Source organism: Melospiza georgiana, chromosome 16, assembly GCF_028018845.1.
Source record: "Melospiza georgiana isolate bMelGeo1 chromosome 16, bMelGeo1.pri, whole genome shotgun sequence".
Taxonomy (NCBI): Eukaryota; Metazoa; Chordata; class Aves; order Passeriformes; family Passerellidae; genus Melospiza; species Melospiza georgiana.
In genome coordinates, this window is record NC_080445.1 from 15,614,093 (window position 1) to 15,635,884 (window position 21,792).

The 21,792-nt window shown below is 52.2% G+C and overlaps 1 protein-coding gene across 1 annotated transcript; it reads right to left on the reverse strand.

The window, feature by feature from the left end:
* Positions 1 to 11,406: 11,406 nt before the first annotated feature.
* Positions 11,407 to 21,183, reverse strand: TEDC2 (tubulin epsilon and delta complex 2). Its single transcript, XM_058035179.1, has 10 exons — positions 21,158 to 21,183; positions 20,987 to 21,085; positions 20,750 to 20,922; positions 19,628 to 20,303; positions 18,192 to 18,245; positions 16,132 to 16,216; positions 15,713 to 15,821; positions 15,398 to 15,499; positions 14,791 to 15,002; positions 11,407 to 12,578 (listed from the first exon to the last, which is right to left on the reverse strand). The coding sequence occupies exons 1-10, from the start codon at positions 21,181 to 21,183 to the stop codon at positions 12,435 to 12,437; spliced, it is 1,680 nt and encodes a 559-aa protein (XP_057891162.1). The 3' UTR covers positions 11,407 to 12,434.
* Between the last annotated feature and the right edge of the window lie 609 nt (positions 21,184 to 21,792).

A 21,792-nucleotide genomic window follows, 5' to 3' on the forward strand; every position in this document is an offset into this window, starting at 1 on the left:
GCCGTGGAATCGGTGGCTGTGGCCAGCGGCAGCCCCGGTTTTCCTCCCTGCAGGCAAGTGAGTGAGTTGGACTTGCAGCCCATCATGTTGGCAGGAAAAGCCAGGAAGGAGCAGCACAAGGCGCGTCTGGGACGGGCGAGAGTGGCTGTGCGGGCGGTGCAGGGAGGGTCCCGGATCCTACATGCTCGCTGTGTCCGGCGGTGCTGCTCTCGGTGCTGCTCTCGGTGCTGCTCTCGGTGCTGCTCTCGGTGCTGCTCTCGGTGCTGCTCACGGTGCTCTCGGTGCTGCTCTCGGTGCTGCTCTCGGTGCTGGTCACGGTGCTCTCGGTGCTGCTCACGGTGCTCTCGGTGCTGCTCACGGTGCTGCTCACGGTGCTGCTCTCGGTGCTGCTCTCGGTGCTGCTCACGGTGCTGCTCTCGGTGCTGCTCTCGGTGCTGCTCTCGGTGCTCTCGGTGCTGCTCTCGGTGCTCTCGGTGCTGCTCTCGGTGCTGCTCTCGGTGCTCTCGGTGCTGCTCTCGGTGCTCTCGGTGCTCTCGGTGCTGCTCTCGGTGCTGCTCTCGGTGCTCTCGGGCCGGGGCTCCGCTGCCGCCGCTCTCACTCGCAGCCGCGGCTCCTTTGCTGCCAGACGGAGCGAGGGCTGGAGGAGGATTGCGGCGGGGATTGGCGCTGCCCGCGGTGATCTCATGGTGGTGGGAGGACCGGCTCGGCCCCGCCGCCTGTTAACTCTTTCGGCTGGGAGCAGCCGCCTGGTATCGCTCTTGGCGTGTGTTTTTCCAACTTGCGTCTGTTTTGGCCAGCCCGGACCCTGGCCGGGCAGCGCTGTCCCAGGGGCGCTGTCCCCGCTGCCCGGTGTCCCCAGGCCCGCAGCGCTGCACCCCCGGGCACGCTGATCCCAAGGGAACGGGCAGGGACCGCTCCCCTGAGCCCCTCTGCCTCCTCCTGGGCAATGCCAGCACCATCACCTCCCTCCAAGTTCTTTCACTCCCGGTGTCACCCTCTCCATCTCTGTTCACTGGCACAGGGCTGAGGTGGCCTCACTGGGAGCCCACGGGCTGGTGCTGCTGGTGGGACACTGTGGGTGACACTGCGGGGAATAGAGGGTGACCGATCACGGCACCTGGAAGGAAAGGGGCTGGAGCTGAGGTGCGGGAGGATTTGGGATTTTTGGGATGATTGCTGAGCAGGCAGGGCGGCAGCAGGGTGAGGTCCAGGGGAGCAGGATGCTGAAAGGCAGCTGAGAGCAGGAGGGGATCAGCAGAGCCACAGGAGCTGTCCCGGGAAGGAGGGCCGGGCCGGGCCGGGCCGGGCCGGGCTGGGCTGGGCTTTGGGAGCTGGCACCGTACCCACCAGGACCCCCGGGCACTGCTTCCTTGCCCTGCAGTGCCCACATCCTGACCACCAAGATTAACCATTTTTAAAGAGCAGTGGTGAGCACAGGTAGGGGATGTTGGCTCAGCACTGCTCCAGCACAGAACCACACACGTGCACAATGTGGCAGAGCCCAGTGATGCCACCCAGGGCTCCTGGGCAGGGCGGAGGGAGACACAAACAGCCTGGAGGAGGTTCAGTACAAAATCCTCCTGCCCAGCTCTGAACATCACCAGAGACTTTTTTTTTGAGGGCAAAAGCTTTTCGTGCCTTTACATTGAGTGGATCAGAGAGGCACCAGGACTGGAGAGGACACAAACAGTTCCCACCTCTGGCTTCTCCTGCACTGTTTTATCTTTTAATTGGTTTTCCTGAAGGAGAGAGGAAAGGAATGAGCTATTGCAGCAAACCTGAAGACCTGGAGCCTTTCCCAGGTCAGAGCTTCCCCTGAGCTGATGGGGCCCAGCTGTGTGTCTGCATTAACTGAGAGGAAGCCAAAAACAAGGAAGAAAATCCACACTGCAGGAGCAGCAGAGCTGGACAATGAAAGGGAGGCTCTGTGGAAGCTGAGATGGAGAATCAGAGGAGCTGATGGGATTGACTCAGGAAAGGGAAGGTTTGGGCATTAATCTGCACAGGGGATTTTATGGGCACTGTTCTTACCTACAGCATCCCCAGGGAAGTCATGCCACTCTGGGAAGGAATAAAGCTGGTTTGGATCAGCCTTTGCCCCCTTCAGGTTTGGCCTGGGGAGCTGTGTGCAACCTGTGAGCACCCAAACAGAGGGGCTGGCTCTGCAAGACTCCTGGCTTCTCTTCTTTCTCCCAGTTTCTTCAATAACATTTGGAAATAACAACAGTGGAAGTTGATCAGGTATCAGCTGAGTTCCCAACATTCCCATGGCATGCCCAGAGGCAGGCAGCTGCAGACACAGAGAGCTGGGCACAGGGCTTGGCTGTGCACAGGGATGGCAGTGGGAAAATAACTCCAGCTAAGGCAGACATGCAGCAACAGTGCTCTGCAAACCGAGTTTTGTTATTTACTCTCCTGATTGCTCATTAGAGGGGAGGAAAAGCAGCAGAACTCCATGAGTCAATGCCCTCTGAGCAAGGGCAGAAGGCTGATACCGCCCAGCACAAGCTCCCGTTTCAGTTTTGTGAGGCTTTGTCAAACTTGAAAATGTTCAGGCTTAAATTTACCCTGAGCTGAACCCTTGAAGAAAATATCAGCTAAAATAGTTCAGCTGCTGCTGACAGTGGGGTCTGGAAGAAAATAATCCAAGAATCTGGAGTATTTTGGAAGAAAATACTCCAAGAATTTGGAGTATATCCAAAATACTCCAAGTAGCAATGCGCCACTTCCCAAACTTCTTCTCAGGAAATTTGTGATGTGGTGCCACCCCTAAACACAGCTCCAGTCCTCCGTGCTGGTCATACCCTCTGCAGCATCCCCACACCTCCAGCCTGCACTCAGAGGACTGAAAAGCACTCTTAGCTTCTATCAAAACCTGGCAGCATTTGTGGGTTGACAGCTGTACCTGTTTTTAAGTGGTGCTGAAGAGTGGTGACTGGCCTTGAGAAAGCAATAGGTGAGAAAACCAAGTCCCAGCTGGTTAGAAAAACAGCCATTTTCATGTCTCAGTTCTGATGCACGAGGGCTTTGAGTATTTGACTCAGCAGGACTGATGTGACCCTGCTGTGGCAGCCCTGTGTCTCCTGGAGCTGCACAGGGGTGAAGTACAGGTGCACACCCATTGCAGGAGATGTGCCTGCATCAAAGTGCTCCCACTGCCACCCACACACAGCTCACCTGAGAGTGTTCAGAGCAGCAGAGGCAGCAATGGCCAACCAAGGACCTCTACAACTGCACAGATGCTTTAAAGAAATCATCTGCACAGTGCATGTCAGGGAGCCATGCTGGCTTTGCTCCTGGCTGGAAAGAAAAAGCAGGACCAGGACAAGCCTGCACAGGGGCAGGGCCACCACCAGGAAATTCCTCATACTCATGAGTGGAAGGCAGCTGGATGAATTTTCCCTCCATCGTCCAGAGGCCAAATTCAGGCAACTTTCTCTGATCTCATGGTTGTTTTCTATAAACTCACAAATGTGCAATGGCTGCATGGTGTGAGTCCACATTTCTGGGCAATGAATCTCCCACCCTTGGTGGGGCTGACACTCCTCTGCCTGGGTGCTGCACTCCTTCCCTCCACACTGCTGTACCAACCTAAGGGTGTAATTTTCACAGCAGAAATAGAGACTTGTGCATCCTCCTCCCTCTTCCCACAGGAGATGAAAGTGCAGCTGGGGCTGGATGAGTCACTGGCAGGAGCAGGGAGGGATGGCACTCCCTGCACACACAGACACCCCCAGGGACCCTGGGGTGATGGATGGGGCACAGGAGCTCTCCCTGCTGCCAGAACCCTGCCCACAGCCTGGCCTGGTGCCCTTGGCTGCAGAGAGGCTCCAAAGCCTGGCCAGAGCTGCAGGAGGGAAGGAAACACCTGGGAAATTCCTGTGGAGGAGGAACAGCAAAGAGCAGAGAAGGTGAATGGGTTGGGTGGGTGACAGGATGATGGTGGTTGAGCAAGAAACCCAGAGTCCTAGAAGGGAATGAGGAGGAAAGGAAGGATGAGGAAGCCAGGATCCCTCTAAAACAGTTCAATGTCTCCAATTTTCAAGTAAGGAAGCCCAGAATCAAATATGATGCTGAGCACCACTAGGGAATCCCAGAAGAAGCAAGGTGCAGGAGGAGATCCACATTCTCTAGCACTGTGGCAGGAGGAAGGAGTCCCATGGTCCATAATTATGTGAGTGACCAGAGACACTGACACCACCTTCTCAAAGCAGATGTTAGAGCCAAAATAACTCTGAGAGCACATGGAAGTGCTGCAGCAAAGAAGGCAGGGCCAGGATGCACAGACACCCTCATGCTCTGCTTCCAGCTCCAGGTCCTGCTGTGCTCAGGGTGGACACACTCCTTCCTGGAGCTAAACCACTGCACAGGGGAGTTCTGTATATGGAGGAATTATGCCTTATTTTGTCCAGAACTAGAAGGTAATGGGGCTGGAAACAAGAACAGAAAACTACATATCTGGCAGGAACATCTGTGGGCAAAGATAATTGAAGAAAATCACTGTTACACAATTCACATGTGTCCCTGCATGAGTCAAAGAAGTAATACTCACTTGTGCCCACCTCACCGCTCAGTTTTGGGACACACAGCTCAAACTGGGGTCTAGGTTGTAGAAATCCAGAAACTGGCAGCCCTGAAGCCTTCTCACACTGTGCTCTCAACAAATGACCCTCACTTGGTTAAAAATTAAATGCCAGCAGACCACAGGCATTGACTTATTGCACAGAGGAAGTGGAAAAAAGCAACGAACCCCAGCAGTTTGTAATAACTTAGAAATCCTCACAAGGGTTTTTTCCTTTGGCTCTGTGAGGAAATTAATAATTCTGCCTTTATTTGGCCCATACAGAATCACGGAATTGTGAAGGCTGGAAGATCATCAGTTCCAACCACGAAGTCAGCACCACCGTGGTCACCCCAAACCACGTCCCCAGGTGCCACATTGACACATTTGTTAAATCCCTCTGGGGTGGTGACTCCACCACTCGGTCTGTGCCAGTGCCTGAGCACTTTCCATGATGAAAATCTGGCACAGTTCATGCAAGAGCCACATGATAGATTGAGACTGGGGTAGGAAATACTGAATAACAATTTATTGCACAACTGTCCCCCACCATAAATAAACTTAGACTGCAATGAAGAGCTGCAGAGAAATGAGAGCAGGTGAATATGGCACCAGCAACCACAGCTGACTGTGGAAAAAACCCTGGCAAAGCCAGTGTTAAACTTTGAGCAGCTCCATTAATTTTAAGATAAAGAGCAGGGAAGAAAATCACGCAGCAGGACAGCATCATCAAAGAAGCACAGGTGGCATCTCAGAGTCCATTTTAAGCTGCCTTGTGCCAAGTAAAGCTGGAAAACAGGCAGCAAAATAAATCAGGAGGCACATTCTTGGATCCTCAGTGACCTAAGAAGTATTTTCCAGGTCTATGATTCAGCAAAAGGGAAATAAATAAATAATCAAAGCAGGGGAATAAAGCACCAACAGCCATCAGGAAGTGTGGGGCTGAAAATAGCAGCCAAGTGTCACCTTGATCCACTCCAACAAAGACTTTGGCAACAGTGACAAGCTGCTGGGTGACATCTCTGAGCTATTTCGGGCCCGTGGCTCTTACACTGCATGGGGAGCCCCTCTGGGCCATCAGCAGGGGGAGAAGGTCAGCCCCAGCACTCCAGAGGAACTTCCAAACCAGGGAGGGGGCTGGAAACGAGGCATTCCCGTGTCTCACCACAAGGATGCTTTCCTGGGGATTCAGAGATGGATGGGAGCAGATGGAAAAGGCTCATGACATCACCCCAGGCACAGCCATGCCCCTTCCCAGCACTGGGGTGGGCTCACACAGAGCTCGGGCCACAGTGGGCACTCAGTGCTGGGCACCTGCTGCCATCCTGAGCCAGGAAAAGCTCCAGGCTGGGACAAGAGGCCCCCAGCAGCTTTGCTGATCTCCTCTCCTGCCCTTGGAGAGGAGCTGTGGGTGCTCCCAGTGCTGCCCAGGGAGCTGACTCATACACCAGCACACTGGTTTTAACGCTCACAGATAAGAAATGCACCTAATACATACAAATAAGCTATTTTACTGTAATTACTTCTTAAAAAGAAAAAAAAAAGACCCAAAAAACAAATAAAACCCAAGCTAATTAAAAGCCCAAAGCCCAAATAATGCTGTTTGCATTGTCATAAGCAAGACCCTCAGCTCCTCCCTACGAATGGAGAGCACGGTGCTCCCGCTGGTAGGAGGAAGGGAGATGGAATCACACATGATTCAAATCACTAATGCTTTGTTCAGTCAAAATACTCCTTTAAACCTGGTGAGTTTGCTCTTGCAAGGACAGCAGGATCTCTGTGAGAGCTCTGTCACCCTCAAGAAGACTCCAGAACAGCACAACACAACAAACACCATTTAAAACTGAGACAATACCAGGTAGTTAAGATTGAAAATAGTCTAAAATATATTGGCAAACACATTGAATAATATGTGGTTATGTTTAAATTTATATGCCCAAACTTGCTTAAATGCAAAAAATAGTCTGATTCATCCCTGCATCCAGTATCCAACTATTTGAATCCTATCCCATTACACAGTCAGCACAATATTATAATTAAAGCACTATTTAGGGTTTCAGTAAGTTTTTAAAGGTTTGGGGGGTTTTTTGTTTGTTTGTTTGTTTGTTTTTTGTTGAGTCACTGTCCCTGGAGGGATTTAAAAGATGTGCAGACATGGTTGAGTGGTGGTCTTGGCAATGGGGGAACATTTTGACTTGAAGTTCTTGAAGATCTTTTCAACCTAAATGATTCTCTGATTCCTGTGCTCTCTCCTCTGTGTTCCTATGCCTGGTTGGTACCCAAAACTCCCACCCTGGAGGCAGTGAGAGCTGCAGATGCCCTCACCTTGCATGAAAGCACTCAACAATCCCAAAAGCAAGATCTACTGCTAACATGTCCTCTAGGAGCCTTCACCTGCAGAGAAAACTGCTCTGTGTGTGCCGAGCTTCAGAGCCTGAAGCGGGAAACAAAACCCCAAGGGAGGGATGCCCAGAGAACACAACTGCAAACTGCAGAGCTCCAGGCTGTGCCACTGAACCAACAGCTGTGGCACACTGCTTTGGAGAGGGGAGAGATGCTGAGGGGCCACAGAGCTGCAGTGGAAGGAAATGCACAACCCAAGGTTGCCCAGGGCAGGAGCCCCACTGGGGTCAGTCACCCCTCAGGTGACACAAATCAGTTGTTTCCCTCTACAACATGTAATGGGTGAGGATGAACCTGACAGCAGCATGAGCACATCTGGGGGCTTGTGCTCCCAGAAACCAGGGGGAACACTCCAGACAAGCTTCTTTCCAAGGCCAGGCTCTTCCACTGACTCACATCTTGCTTCTAGTTACTTTTTCTTATCCAAACTCATTATCCACTGGTTATCTTTCTTTTTCTGGCTAAAAATAAGTCAAACATCTTCATTTGTGTGCCTAAATAACAGATTACTGTAACCTTTCTCCTTGTGAAAGGAGAAAGTTCAAAACTCCCTTTTAATTTTTCCCCCTCCCATTCCCAGCTCTTTGTTCCCTGGCACATGGGGCTTGGTGCTTCCTGCCCTCTTCTGTCTTACTGAGCTCACATTAATTAACCAGCCATAGAATTTTTTTTTATTAAAATACTAACCCCCTTCTTTCTCCACAAATTAAAACCAAGATGATAGATCTTTTCTTCTGGGTGCTGGTTACAAAAATAGCACTCAATCTCTGTGGTGAATGGTAGGAACTTTAATACTTACTTAATGAATTGTTTTCATGTCAGACTGAGCAATGGTTAGGGGTTTTCTTTTGTGAGGTTGTTATTAATGCATGTGAAGGAGGACTAGGAAGCTGCCAGTGAACCCAGATGTCATCTGCACCAGTCCCAGTGTACATGCTTCTAAAAATCAACCACAATCCACCAGAACAAGAGGCCTTGCTGCAGAGAGCACAGACACACAAAACCAAGCTCATGAGCAAGTGGAATCACATCAATCTCTGTTTTACAGATAACAACTGGCAAGCCCTGGTGTCAGATCCATCATCTGCTGCGGCCTCTCAGTGCCTCCACAATGGTGACAGGACTCAGGACTGGAAATGCACAGCCATGAACTGGCTGCCTGCCCACCAAAAATCCCTGTTGGCTCCTTCCCCTGGCATCCATGAGGCTATTAGAGCATTTCCCACTCACTGCTTACAGTGTGCTGATAATTAGACACCCTGGGACAGTCTGGAGGAGCTCTCTGCATCCTGCAGCTCCCACACCCAGCATCCTCAGTGGGCTCTGCATGCTTGTGGAACCCCTTTCAGCTTTAGCAGAACCAGAGAAAATATCTCAGCAAAGCTTCAGCTGGAAAACACAAGCTCATCCTGAATTCTGTAACTTAGGGAGAGACTGATTTGGGTAAAAGAATATAAAAACTAAAAAATGTGTGTGGACATACAGTTCCCCCCTAGTGGCTCCCCTAAAACCCAAGAGCTCTGTCCCAGCATTTTGCAGCAGCAGTGCTCTTTCTAGAACTCTAGACTGGCACAACAACTTGCTGGGTCAGCTGTTAATGCCTCAGGTTTGACTCACACACAGTTTTAATCAAGTAACCTGCTCTCTGGAGCTCACAGAAAGCTCATTTAGAGAAGAACATCAACAGCAAATTTGTCATCTTCAGAGGGGGCTGGGAGTTTTCCTCCCACTTCAACATTTACCATCTTAAACTGCTCTTTGATGAAATTCCCTTGTGCCTCACACAGCTCAGCAGGGTTTGCCTCTCCCAGCCCTAAGGTGTGCTCCTGGCCCAGGGAGCTCCTCCTGCCCTTTTCCCAGGGTGGGAGGGTGCCAGGGACAGTCGCAGCAGCAGGGCACAGCCTGGCATGCTCTGTCACACTCACATGTGCCAGAGCCCCCAGAAGGGCTGGCAGAGGCAGGACATTCCTCCACACCACTGCTGTGTCATCCCTCTCACCAAGACTCGGGTTATTTCTGTTTTAGATGGGGAGCAGCCCTAAAGCCCCACTGCTGAGTCTCTCCATGTGCTTCAGCAGCACTTGGTGGCAGATCTGGTGACACCTCCAGGATGAACCCTTTGGGGGCTCAGCAGAGCTTCAGAACTGAGCACAGCTGGGGCTGGGGCTGCCCCTGCATCCCTGGAAGGGTCCAAGGCCCAGCTGGATGGAGTTTGGAGCACCCTGGAATAGGAGGAAGTGTCCCTGCTCATGGCAGGGGTGGAATTAAATGATTTTTAAGACCCCTTCCAAGCCAAATCAGTCTGGGATCCTATTATTCTCTAATGCTAACCAAAGACAACTGGTGCATGTGAAGCCCTCCAAGAAGCTCTGCTGTTTGCAGTGTGTGCTAACAGCAGCACTGCTGCTATCCCAAACATATCTGCAAAACAAGCACAGTCTGTGGAGAAGTTGTAGAGGGGAAGGAGAGAAGAGAGCCAGGGAAAAAGAAAAACTGTAGCAGTTGGAAATGCTTAAAGTCACAGATTCTGGAAAGAAAATAAAACACTTGCCTCCTCCTCAGGATCCCATCCTTGAAGTAGGGAAAACCCAAAAACCTTGTAAATGCTACTGCAAGGGACAAAGAAGGAATCAGCTGCTAATTCTCCCTGGCCCTCCATGCTTTCTCAGCTCATGTCTACACAACACTGGGATCATCTATCACTTTCCAAAAATACTGCTCATTTCCTGTATTTCTGCAATCCTATCCCCTGGCATCAAACACTACCTTAAGTCTTTGTTTCCTCATCTCAGCTGGATGTACTTTCTTCCAATAACAATTGCACATCCTATAACAAAGCCCCCCAGCCCCTGAGTTCAGCTGCTATTGAATCTATCTCTGCTACAGCACAAGGCTGGTTTGAAAGAGTGAGTCATTCAAATTATTTAAAGTCTTACACATTTCTGAAATTTTAAAATGTGGTGTAGGAAGAGAAAGAAAACCTCACTGCACACAGAGGCAGAGAACAACCCAGCTACCTGACACTGTGCACCCCTTCTGCGCAACCCCTACAGGGTCAGCTTGCCTTCTGAGTTTGCAACAACCCCTGTGAACCTTCTCTTGTGGGCTGTCTCCTTTTCCCAGCCCTTTCCCACCTCTGCAGTCCTTGCTGTGCTGCTGAAGTTGCTGCCAATTTACACTGGCCTGCTCTGTGCTGAGCAGCAGATGCTCCGTGACTCATGCAGTGCTTGCAGATGCAAGTTATCCATAACAGCACCCTAATTAACAATAGCAAATGTCAGCTCTCCCATTCAAACATGTTCATGTTCATGTGCATGACCATGCTATTTTAGAAGGCAGTGTCTGCTCCCTTGGAGTGTTCAAGGCCAGGCTGGATGGGACTTGGAGCACCCTGGTCCCATGGAAGGTGTCCTGCCCATAGCAGGGGGTGGGATGAGGCCCCTTCCAACCCAACCCATTCTGGGATTCTGTGACAAAAATACAAAGGGAAAGTCAGAGATGCTGATTTTCACCTACCATGTGAATGATTTTTATTGAATTTTGAGTGTCACAAAGAGCCAGACATTCAGAAGGGCCAGGAAGCAACCTGACCTTGGGAAAAGATAAGGAAAAACTAATGAATGACTTTGCACTGCTAAGAGCTAAATTACACACACACACACATATACACACAACAAAAGGAGTCCAGCTTTGAGAAGAGGTCTGGGTCAAACTGTACTAGGCCATGGCACACTTCCTGAATGGAATTTAAGTACTCACAAGGAGAGGTTTTCCACTTCGCTCCCAAGCTTTACCTGTCACTGAAACACCAGGGAATTTGGGGATTACACGCAAAAGCCCAGCATAAAGGAGAATGGCAGCTGGCCTTTTCCTGCGGTGCCAAGGTGGGAAGCGCTGCAGGCCCTGTGTTTTCTAGGGCCGGGCTGGACATTCCCGGTGACTCTGTGTCGGTTTCTCGGCTGTTTTAATGGCCCGGGAAGGCCCGGGGTGGCCTTGGGCAGCCTGCACTCCAAAGGACGAGAAGAGGTTTCAGGTTTTTTCTCAGTCTCCAGTGTTTATTAGTTGTTTATCTAAAAGATTTTCTCTCGGCCCGACAGAGGTCTGCACAGCAGCCAGCCATGAGCACACTGAGAGCCCCCGGGGTGGTCACCTATCTTTATACTCAAAACTACGTATAAAATATTTACCTATTTTCCCCAATACCTTTTGCCCTTATTGACCAGTACACCTTTAGTAATAACCAATCCCAAAGTGCCACCATCACCACAGAAGATGGAGGCTAAGAAGAAGAAGAGGAAGGACAGGACACGCCCCAATTCCTCCATCTTACTTCTTTAGACCCCCCTGTACAGAAATCCTAAACCCTGTGTTTCACACTCTAATTAACTTATCCCTTCACCATTCACGCAGTGAAATCCTCCCATCCTCATACAGGTGTCGTCTCCCGTGTGGGATCAAAGTCCAGCCACCAGACACTTCTGGCAACATTCCAGGACCTCCGAGCCCCCCAAGGGTGGTCTTGGTGACTCTGCACATCAGTCCTGAGGCGCTGAGATCCCACAACTCCGGCTCCGGCAGGGACCGCGGGACCCGCCCGCCACCTGCCGGGCACAGCCGGGGGCAGCGCCGGCCCCGCTCGCTCGCTGCGGCACTAAAACCACTCAACGCCGCCTGACCCTGCGTGCCAGCTGAGAGCACCGCACCGGGGCAGCAGCGTGCCTTCTGGGGCTTTCTGGATGCTGGAAGGCCGTGAGCCATGGTCCTGCTCAGTATAAACGTGTTTTGCTCTCTGCTGCACTGTCTGCATCCTGAGCTTGGTGTCCTGAGCTTGGAAGAAAAGCCAAAACCAGAGTCTCTGAAGCCCTGAAGGGGCTTCACAAAACCTCAGTTAACAGGTTAGGAAAGTGATATAGAACAACAGAAACACAGACTGGTTTGGGTTGGAAGGGACCTTAAAACTCACCTCATTGCAGCCCCTGCCATGGGCAGAGACACTTTCACCATCCCAGGGTGCTCCAAGCCCCAGTGTCCAACCCAGCCTTGGTTGGACTCCCAAGGATCCAGGGGCAGCCCATGCCAGGGCCTGCCCACCCTGCCAGGGAACAATTCCTCATTCCCAATATCCCATCCATCCCTGCCCTCTGGCAGTGGGAGCCATTCCCTGTGCCCTGTCCCTCCATCCCTTGTCCCCAGTCCCTCTCCAGCTCTCCTGGAGCCCCTTCAGGCCCTGGCAGGGGCTCTGAGGTGTCCCTGGAGCTTCTCCTGTCCAGGTGAGCACCCCCAGCTCTCCCAGCCTGGCTCCAGTCCTCGGGATACAAAAGGAAGTTAAAATAAAATAAAATAAAAGCCCATAATGGAAACAACCCCCTGGAATTTAGGTGAATAAACAAGCAGAGTAAAGAAGTTCATAGAAAAGATTTATTGCTTGGAGCTGTCTGGCTCTGTGCAGGAGTAGCAGGAGGCTCCCAGCTCAGTCCAGCAGCTCGTCCCTCACCAGCACAGGGAAGCTCCGGCCCCCCTGACAGAGCTGGCTGTGGATGGCCCTGAACAGCCCTGCAGAGCCCTCCAGGCACGGCCTGGCCTCCAGGACAGGCAGCAGCTCTGCCATCATCACCTGGCAGAAGCAAAGGAGACACTGTCACCAGAGCCAGCAGCACTCCAGGACTCCTTGTAGTGGCTGCATAACAAGTGAAATCTAATCAGAGCAGTATGACTAATAACAGGCTAATTGATTGATGGATACTTTCTTTTGTCATATTTAATAAAGGCAGAGTGGTTCATTTTCTGCTCATGAGCTGCCTCAGCAGCCACCCAGCATTTCCAGAGCAGAGTCAATGGCAGTGCTGCTGCCCTGCTGCAGGGAGGGCCCACACTGGGGTGAGATCAGCATCCTGCAAGAAACTGCAGCTGGTGCTGCTGCAGGAGCTCTGCAGGCACAGTGAGTGCTCACTCACCCAAGGGTGAAGTTCAACCCCTCACTCAGCACTGCTCCCAGCTATGCCAGAGCTGTGAGTGGCACCTGCAGCCCAAAGAGGCCACAGGGGCTGCTCAGGCTGCCCAGCACTCCCTGGCCTGGCTGCTGCTCTGCTAAGCCTGTGCTGGGATCTCAGCCCAAGGTGTCACACAACCCAGGGCAGCATCAGTACCAGCTCTGGGATCAGGACTCACTGACAATTCAAGCACAGGTCACTCCAATCACTGGACAAAAGCTGGTCTTTGGTGCCCCACTCTTGACATTTTGCTTGGGATTTTAATTTTTGCTTGGGATTTTAATTTTTTTCTTTTTTCATCTGGCATGAGGTTCTGAAGTCTGAGCAGCCTGCACACCAAAACCCAGCCTGCTGCACACTGCCTGCCCAGGAGAGAGGACAAGTGCATGTGTCAGCCACCTCCCTAAAGAGCCAGAGCTCCAGGAGTGTTGGACAATGCTCTGAGGCAGAGGGTGGGATTCTTGGGCTGTCTGTGCAGGGCCAGGAGTTGGGTCTCTTCCAACTCAAAGTTATTCTGTGATTCCATGATTGTTCCCTGGTGGATGATACAGAGGAAGACCCAAACAGAACAGAGTACAGGATATCTGCAGGGGGTTCCCTCTCCTGTTCTACACAAGTCTCTGTGCAGGGATGCAGGACACAGCTGCTCATCTCTGGGAAGTCTCTTTCTACAGACAGGAAAGCTACCTAAGGGAAAGCTGGCACATGCAGGAGTGCTGCACTGCTCCACTTCCATCCCCCTGCTCTGCTCCTCACACCTAAGGAGAGACAGATCCTCACCATCAAAGAGAGGCTAAGAGCTACCAGGAATTTCTGTGGTACTTGGCATTCCTCCACGGAAAGGCAGTGGAGGCTTGGCCCAGAAACAGGCACATCCTTTTCTGGGGTATTTACCTTGTTCCATGCCCACTTACTTCACCTGGCCCAAGAATTTCACTTATCCTGCATACTCTGCACAGGGCTGCTTCAAACCCTCAGGGCTCACATGGCACCAAGCATCTATTTGGGGACATGTGCCGAAGAAACTGTGTCCACCAGCAGAGCAGCAGGAATCAGGCTTTGGTCACCATTTCATTTTGGCTAGACAAAAAACCCCAAACCTTTCATAATTCAGGATTATAATGCTGAAATCCCATTTGAAGTCAGGTAGCAATCTGTCTTCAGCCACAGGGCTGCAGACAGTTATTAATAATGCCTCTCTGGCTTACAAAAAAATGACTTTTCCAGAGTCTCTATCACTCAAGTCAGTAGCAAAGAACAGGTCAAAGGAGGAGATTTGATTTCATAGATCTTCTCTGCCCTTTGCTGCTGGCTGAGAAGAACAAGTAATCCCTGCGTGGCAAACTCTCTGCTCAGGCTGCTGAAGAAGCTGACACCTCCCACCCTGTTCTTACAGTCCCAGAATGGTAAAAGCAAGATTAGCAGCACAGTGGTTTGAGATTTAAAAGGAAAGGAACAGAGAACAGAGGAGCTCAGGTGTACAGTGGAAGCTGGAAGTCACACAGGAGGCAATGAGTGCCCTAAGAGGGCTGTAAAGGCCTGACAAAAGGGGCATTATCAACAACATCCTCCACTGCCAAATTCTTTCAGAGTACATAAACAAAATCTTATCAGGAGAGGGTCAGGCATGTAAGGGCCTCTGCTCTGACCCTAACAACAACAACAACAACAAAAGTCCCATTCACCAACAAAGAGAACAAGGCATAAACACAAAAACATCACTGGAGGAACTTGCCATGCTGCTGCTGCCCATCAACACCTTGTACAACAGCTGCTGCCCTACAATTGTCCTTTTCCTTCCCTGCTCTGGGAGCACCGACACTGCTCCAGACTCACCTTTTGTAAGGCAATCTCTTGGTGCAGCATTGCCACTTGCAGCTTCAAGGCAAACAGGTCCCTGAGCTCCTGGAGGCTGGAGTAACAGAGGAGAGGCACAGCCAGCATGTCTGCACTGTCACACATCTGTCCCCTGGCAGGGACACAGGCTGGAGAGCAGCTGCCCACATCCCCAGGGCACTCTGGGCACAGCCTCAGCTGGGACTCCAGAGCTGCCAGGGTACAAGAAAGGGCAGGAGACAAAAACACAAGTTAAATCTGTACTTCCAGACTTTGTGATCTATTTACTATTCCCAGAACTGATGACTGAAGACACTGCATTAATCTGGGTAAGCTCCTCACACTTGGCACAATCAGGGCACCCTAAGCTGTGGCCTGCCCTGTCCCCTCCCCAGCCCACTTGAACTGAAACTGCATTCAAAGCTCCAAGTCTCTCCTGAACACAGAGGGGGGACACACAGGTACCACAGATTTGTTTGCCACCAGAGAATTAAGTTCTCCAATACCATAAAGATAACCAGGAGCAAAATGACCTTGGTGCAGTGTCCTGCACACAGATGGCAAAGGGACCCTTCACAGCTGACCACAGACACAGGGACTGTCTCACCTTCCTGCAGCAGCTGCAGCTTCTGCAGGCACTGGGACACTGTGCTTTGCAAACCTTCCAAGGTCAGAAGGCTTTCATACTCTCCTTGCAGAGTGGGAGGATCTACAAGAGAAGCAGAGAAAAAGTGTGAACCCTGGAACCTTCCTCCCCAAACAGCTTCCAGAATGGCCTTGGGTTCACCAGCCTTCATTTCAGGCAGAGAATGTTCCTGTCCCTCGTGTCCAGCACATGCCAAGAACACAAAACTCGTGGAACTGAGCCCAAACCATCCTTATTCTACGTTCTGCCTTCCCACTGCCCTTTTTCCCTCCTTACCTGCAGCCTCAGCTTCCATACACTGCCTCACACGGGAGGGGACATCCTGGAGGCCCCTTAATTCCTCCTCTATCTCTGCAGGACTGGGGGTCAGCTTCGGGGAGCAAAACTCAAACAGCAGCAGCTTAAGGAAGGTTCCACAGAATGCTGAGCCCCAGGCCAGGCCAGCTGCACTCAGGACAGAGGGAAGTGGCACTGCAGGGGGAAGGTGAGGACAGCAAGCACAGCTGTGTGGGGCATGCTTGCCTTGTGGCCACGTTTGGCTGGATCAGAAGTTTTGCAAGTGCTCAGCAGCTGTACTGTGAGAAAACCCACTGCCTAGAGACCCAACTGGAACTGCTGTTATTGGGGGCATAACTCTCTCCAGCCTGGAGCTCACTGCAGAGCAATTGCACCCTGTCCCTGCTAGGAAAGGATACAGTTGTCTGGATCCTCTCCACAAAACGGGTCCTTGCAGCTGCTGCATCTGCACTCGTTTGGCACAGGCGACATCTCTCCCACGCCCTGAAATTCCAAAGGGGCGGGAGGTGGAAGTTATGCTCCTTTGCAGCAGCCAGTGCTCACGCTGAGCTGTGACACACCAGTGTGGCATAGCAGTGCTTCAATTACAAGCGTCTCCCTCCCCTCTCTCTCACAGGTTATTTACCAGCCATTCCCACCTCATTCCCACGGCTGCTCTCAGATCATCAGGGCCATCCTGCAGAAAGCCTCAGACCCTGCACAAAGCATCAGACCCTGCAGAAAGCATCAGACCCTGCAGAAAGCATCAGACCCTACAGAAAGCATCAGACCCTACAGAAGGCATCAAACACTGCAGAAAGCATCAAACACTGCAGAAAGCATCAGACCCTACAGAAAGCATCAGACCCTACAGAAAGCATCAGACCCTGCAGAAAGCATCAGACCCTACAGAAAGCATCAGACGCTGCACAGCACCTGTTACTCCCTCCTCTTGTTCTGAGGGGAAGGATCAGAAGACAGACAGCACATTTCCATAAGCAGAATGTGAACTTGTGGCACATCCCTCATGAAGCTGAATTGTCCTGCCTGTCTTTATACCCCAGAGGAAACAACAAATCTCCCCTTCCTTTCTTGGGAGTAAGTCGTTTGCATTTCTGTACATTTGTTCTGTTAGTGTAGGTGTACAAAATAAAATAGCAGACAGGACAAACTACTCTCACCCAACTACTTCATATTCCAAACTTCCTCAAGATTCTTAATAATTTCTTGGAGGGGGACAAAGTGGTATGTATGGCAAGCAGAATGGCAGCAGCATGTCAGGGATGCTGCACAGAGGTTTGAGGACAGAACCATGAGGAAGCTGGCCAGGACTTCACACCAGAGTCACCAGTTTTTTACATAAAGCACTGCACGAATAACAGCACTACTGGAAAGATGCATTTCTCTCACAGAGTTCAACATCTTCATGGATGCACAGTCCCCATGATATCCAACCTTAAGGACTGTCTCCCAAAACCTGCCACAGCAAGTGAGAGCCATCAGGAGGAAGCTTAAAATAGTTCTGCAGTGCCTGACTAACTCGAGTGTGCATGTGTCTTCTCTCTAGCCTAATGGGTCTTTTAAATCATGTTAGAATCTGCAGATTTCAGAAATATGTTATGCAAAGAAGTGTCAAGGTTAATGGAACAGGAAAGAATAGAAGTTCCCAGGCAAGATGCAAATCCTCTACAAAAGATCTTGAGTGCAAAGGTTATTCTCAATCTGTTACTGAGTTGAAAGCAATAGTGAGAAGTATAAAATTACACCAAAGTGACTGGAATGCTAAAAGACTCAATTTAGAAGCGAAAATTAAGGGTAGAAAGTCTTTACAACTTGCAGAAGGGCAACTAACAAACTGGTGCCTGATAAATGACAGTTTTCAAGAGGAGGAGGAATTCTTGAGGGCAGCACAAGGGGCTATAGTTAGATTTAAGAAAGGGTTTATGCTTAATATCTGAACAAAGCACATAATGAGCATCAGAGGAATTGTGGGAAACCCTTCCAGAAGGCTGGAGAATGGACTGGAGCATGCAAGCCCCAACCTCTGGCACCATCCCTGCAGTAACACTGCAGCTGGCTGAGTGTCAGAGCTCAGCAGCAGGAAGCAGCCCCAGACACACACAGGAGAGCTGCAAAGGCAGGGCAGGGATGGGCTGGGAAACTCATTTGGACAGTGTGCACAGACACCCATCCCACGGGGGTGTGTGTGCCACCAGCAGAGCCTTCTGCTGCACCCTCAAACCCACAATTAAAGCACTGCAGGAACTTCCTGGCTCAGTGATTAACAGTAATTAGCACACAGAGAACAAAAGTAGCACCGGTGGCTACAATAACAGGAGAACACATCCTCAGCAGCAGCCATGCAGTAGGGGAGCTCCTCCTGCTCCCAGCCCTGGGGGTCACTGCCCCCACACCGACCCCTCCTCACAGCCCTGAGGCTCAGGGGAGTTCTGCCCTGAACTGCTCACACTGCTCTCACCTGCAGTTCCTGGAGTAGGCTTTCCTGTAGGGCAGGGGGAGCTTCAGCTGGCATCTGAAACAGGAGAAGGATCAGTCCTGGCAGCTGCAAAGCACTTAACTCAGCCTGGTGTTCCACCAGGGAAAATGGTGCTTTGTCAAAAGCTGAAATGAATTTAGCTGCAATGGGAGATGTCAGCAACTCTGGAGATTGGATCCACCACCGTCCTCAAGGAGGGAAGATTAGGTTGCTCATTGGACTCCACAGGCATCATGGAGCTGAGCTGGGAGAGCTCTTGGACCAACAGAGGTTCATGCAGGGTGGGCAGCTGGGAGCAAAGCCATGGCACAGCAGAGCACAGACATGGAAACAACACCTGCAGGGAAACTGCTCTGCCACAGCCTCTTGCCCTGTCTCAGCTGGATGAGGCAGCTTTGCTTAGCACTGTGTCACACTCACAGAAATAGGAAAGGGACATTCCAGCTTCCACTGGGAATATGATTCTTAACCCTGAGGCAGAATAATCCCTAAATTGTTACACAAAAACAGGAGGGTTGGCAGTGGTAAGTCACATGCAGACTAGGAATGCAAGGCCACAGCTGGGAAATTAAATAAATGTTTGAATCCAGCTCCCTGTTCCTACAGCAACTGTCACTGAAGTGTCCTGGGGCCCTTCCAATGCAGTGAAATGGGATCATTTCCTCCCTGCACAAACACAAGAGTTAGGGTGTGGTGGCTGAGAGAAATACTCCTCAAAACTTTGCAGGTGCAGATTGAACTTCAGTGTTGTTAAAGCAAAAGAGGAAAGAAATTACTTAAACAAGCCAGACTGGCATCCAATCTTCCAAGTATTATTCTGCCACTTTTCCACAGAGAATCTCAGTAACATTCCCTTCATAATCCTTCCTGCACCAAACCCTTAAAACAACTGCACTTGAGTCAGTCCTGATTTGTGTGGTTACACAGGCAGTACGTTACAGGTTAACAGGGACAGCATCAAACCCAGATGCCATCACTCCAAACAGCACTGGGCACATGCTTGAGACAGAGAGAGAGAGAGAAATCATGCATTATGTATTGTCACTGTGTAAAAAACAGAATGAATAAATAAAAAAATCAATATGCTATAATAGAGAGTACACTCAGAGGAAAGCTAAGGCTCAAGAAAGCTCTACAGAGACAGCTTTCCAAAACACTCATAGGGGACTAGGAAACATCAAAAGTCTTAATTGAAAGGCTTTCAAAGTCCCAGCCATCCAACAATAAGCCCTTAAAATGAAAACACTTACTCAACCACAATAAAGGCTTTTAAACTGTATAGGATCCTTCCTCTTGAGAGGGATGTGAGGAGGATGGAGCCAGGCTGGGATCCCCAGAGCAGCTACAGCCAGCAGGATCTGTACATGTGCCTGTGAGTCTGGAGCAGAACAGGAGAGGTGCCCACCTCCCACACTTACCCCTTTTCCTGCAGGGTGCCTGCCCTTGGTGAGGTGCTCCTTCCCCATGCACCTGCAGTGTCCTCCTTTTTGCTGGACTCTCCCAGGAAGCCACAACTTTTATTCCCTGCATCAAGTAACTGCTTGCCAGCAACTGTGGAATTCTTTACTGCAGCTGAATCCCCCCCAGAAAAGCTTTGCTGGTCATTTGGGGCAGATTCAGACAAGCCAGGTGTCATCTGGGGCTGAGCTGCAGCACTGACTTCTCTGGCACTGGCACCAGTCACTGTCCTGTGACTCCCTCCTTGTTTGCAAGTCACTCCTTTTGAGGAAATCTTCCCAGCTGTCCTGGGGCCTTGAGAAACACATCTGGCTGGGACTTTCCTTTGCAGTTTCTTCACATCTGGGTCGGTCCTGTAAGGGGCTCTTAACTGGTATGCAGAGGGCTTCTTCAACAACAAAGGCTTTTGGCTTCCAGCTCTCACCTTCCTGCACTCAGGAACACCCTCAACAGGTACAGGCACCTGCTGCTCTTGAGCTTTCTTGGGAGCATGTGCCTCACCTGCCCATTTCTGTCCTCTAGCTCCCTGAGCCTCTAATGGAGTTTCCAAGATGCTTTTCCTGACCTTCAGTGCCTTCTCTAAGGCCCTGTTCAGCAGTTCCAGCTCCTCCAGCTCCTTGGGTGAAGGCCTGTCTTCTGCAAGAAGAGAAAACATGTCAGAAGGCTCAAACATGGGTGTTCCCTATTTGACTCTTCACTTACTTGCTCTTCCAGGTGGCACAGAAAGAAACGAAACCTAATGACCAGTGCAGGGGGTGCTTTTTAGCTGTGGGAACAACCGCTACAGAGAGGATGCAGGCAGGACTGCCAGAAGCTCTGAAGACCCAGGATGGATGGGAGGACACATCTCCTGAGCTAACCTCAACAAGTGACATTCCCACACCTGGGTCAGGCCCCAGTCACTTTATTGCTGGCCTTGGCTGACAAGACACGACTCCAAGCTAACCCCAAGGAGGAGAGAGGGAGGACGAAGGCAGAGGGGGCATTTAAGTGGATGCAGAGCATTGGAATAACTCCCAATACCCCAACTGGCCCGAGGCCGGTGTGACATGAGGGGGCAGCGGCCCGGGGGAGGCGCTCACCATGCTCAGTGCTGGAGCCCGACTGTGGCTGTGGCCGCTCCTCTTCCTCATCATCCCTGGAGAGAACAAACAGCGACGGAGCCGGCGTGGCTGCCCTGGAGCGGGACCAGCACCCCCGGCCCGCGGGCCTCGGGCACGGCTGCCGGACCAGCGCCCGGGCCTCGCCCTCCTCCCTGCGGGCCGCCGGGGACGGAGGGGCCCGGAACGGGCCGCCCCACACGCGGGTGCCGCACTCACCAGCGCCCCAGCAGCGCCCGGCTCCGCGCCGCCCGCCGCTCCAGCTCCCGCCGCCGCTCCGCGCCCGCTCTCAGCGCCGCCCTCAGCGCCGCCGCCGCCCTGCATGCAAGGCCCAGCGCGGTCAGCGCCCCGCGGGACCCGGCCCGGCCCGGCCCTGGCCCCTGCCCTCACCTCCGGCCGCGGCCCGCCGGCAGCATCGGCCCCGCCGCGGCCCCGCCGCTGCTCCCGCCGGCCCCGCGCTCCCCGCGGCCCGGCCAGGACCTGCGGGCGGGGCGGGGCCCGAGCGCGGCGGAGGCGGGAGCGGCCCGGAGCTGAGGCGGGAACGGCCCCGGGCCTGAGGCGGGAGCGGCTCCGGTCCCGCTCCCCGCAGCGCCGAGGGTGTCGGGCAGAGGGGTCCCTGTGGCGGTTGTGCCTGCCCGGCGCGGGCGGGACAGGGCCGGGGATGCCCCGCTGGGCCCGGGGAAGCGGCTTTTCCCTCCGCTGCCTTCGGCGCTTCCCTCTCTTTCCTACCCCCTCTCAGGGGGCTCGGGCGCCGCGGGCCTGTTCCACAGCCCGAGGTATTGGACCTCTCTTGGGGTCAGGACCCAACCGGGATTTGTTCCCCTCAGCCTTGGCAGTGGAGCGCCCCGAGAACACAGAGCCCGCGGCCGGAGGTGGGAGCGGGCCCGGCTCGGTGCCCGCCGCTCCCCGGGACCGTGCCAGAGACACCTTCGGCCCCGCGCACGGCAAACTGCTGCTGCCGCCCGTGGTTTGCGTCTGCATAAAAGAGAATTTGTGGGGGTTTTTTGATGGAGAGGGGAATCTGC

Excerpts from the sequence above, each read along its gene's own strand:
- TEDC2 (XM_058035179.1), bottom strand. The coding sequence starts at position 21,183 with ATGCTGCCGGCGGGCCGCGGCCGGAG. Across the intron at positions 21,086-21,157 it reads CCGGCGGGCCGCGGCCGGAG|GGCGGCGGCGGCGCTGAGGG; the intron begins GTGAGGGCAGGG and ends CCTTGCATGCAG. Across the intron at positions 15,822-16,131 it reads TGGAGAGGATCCAGACAACT|TTTTGCTCCCCGAAGCTGAC; the intron begins GTATCCTTTCCT and ends CTGCTGTTTGAG.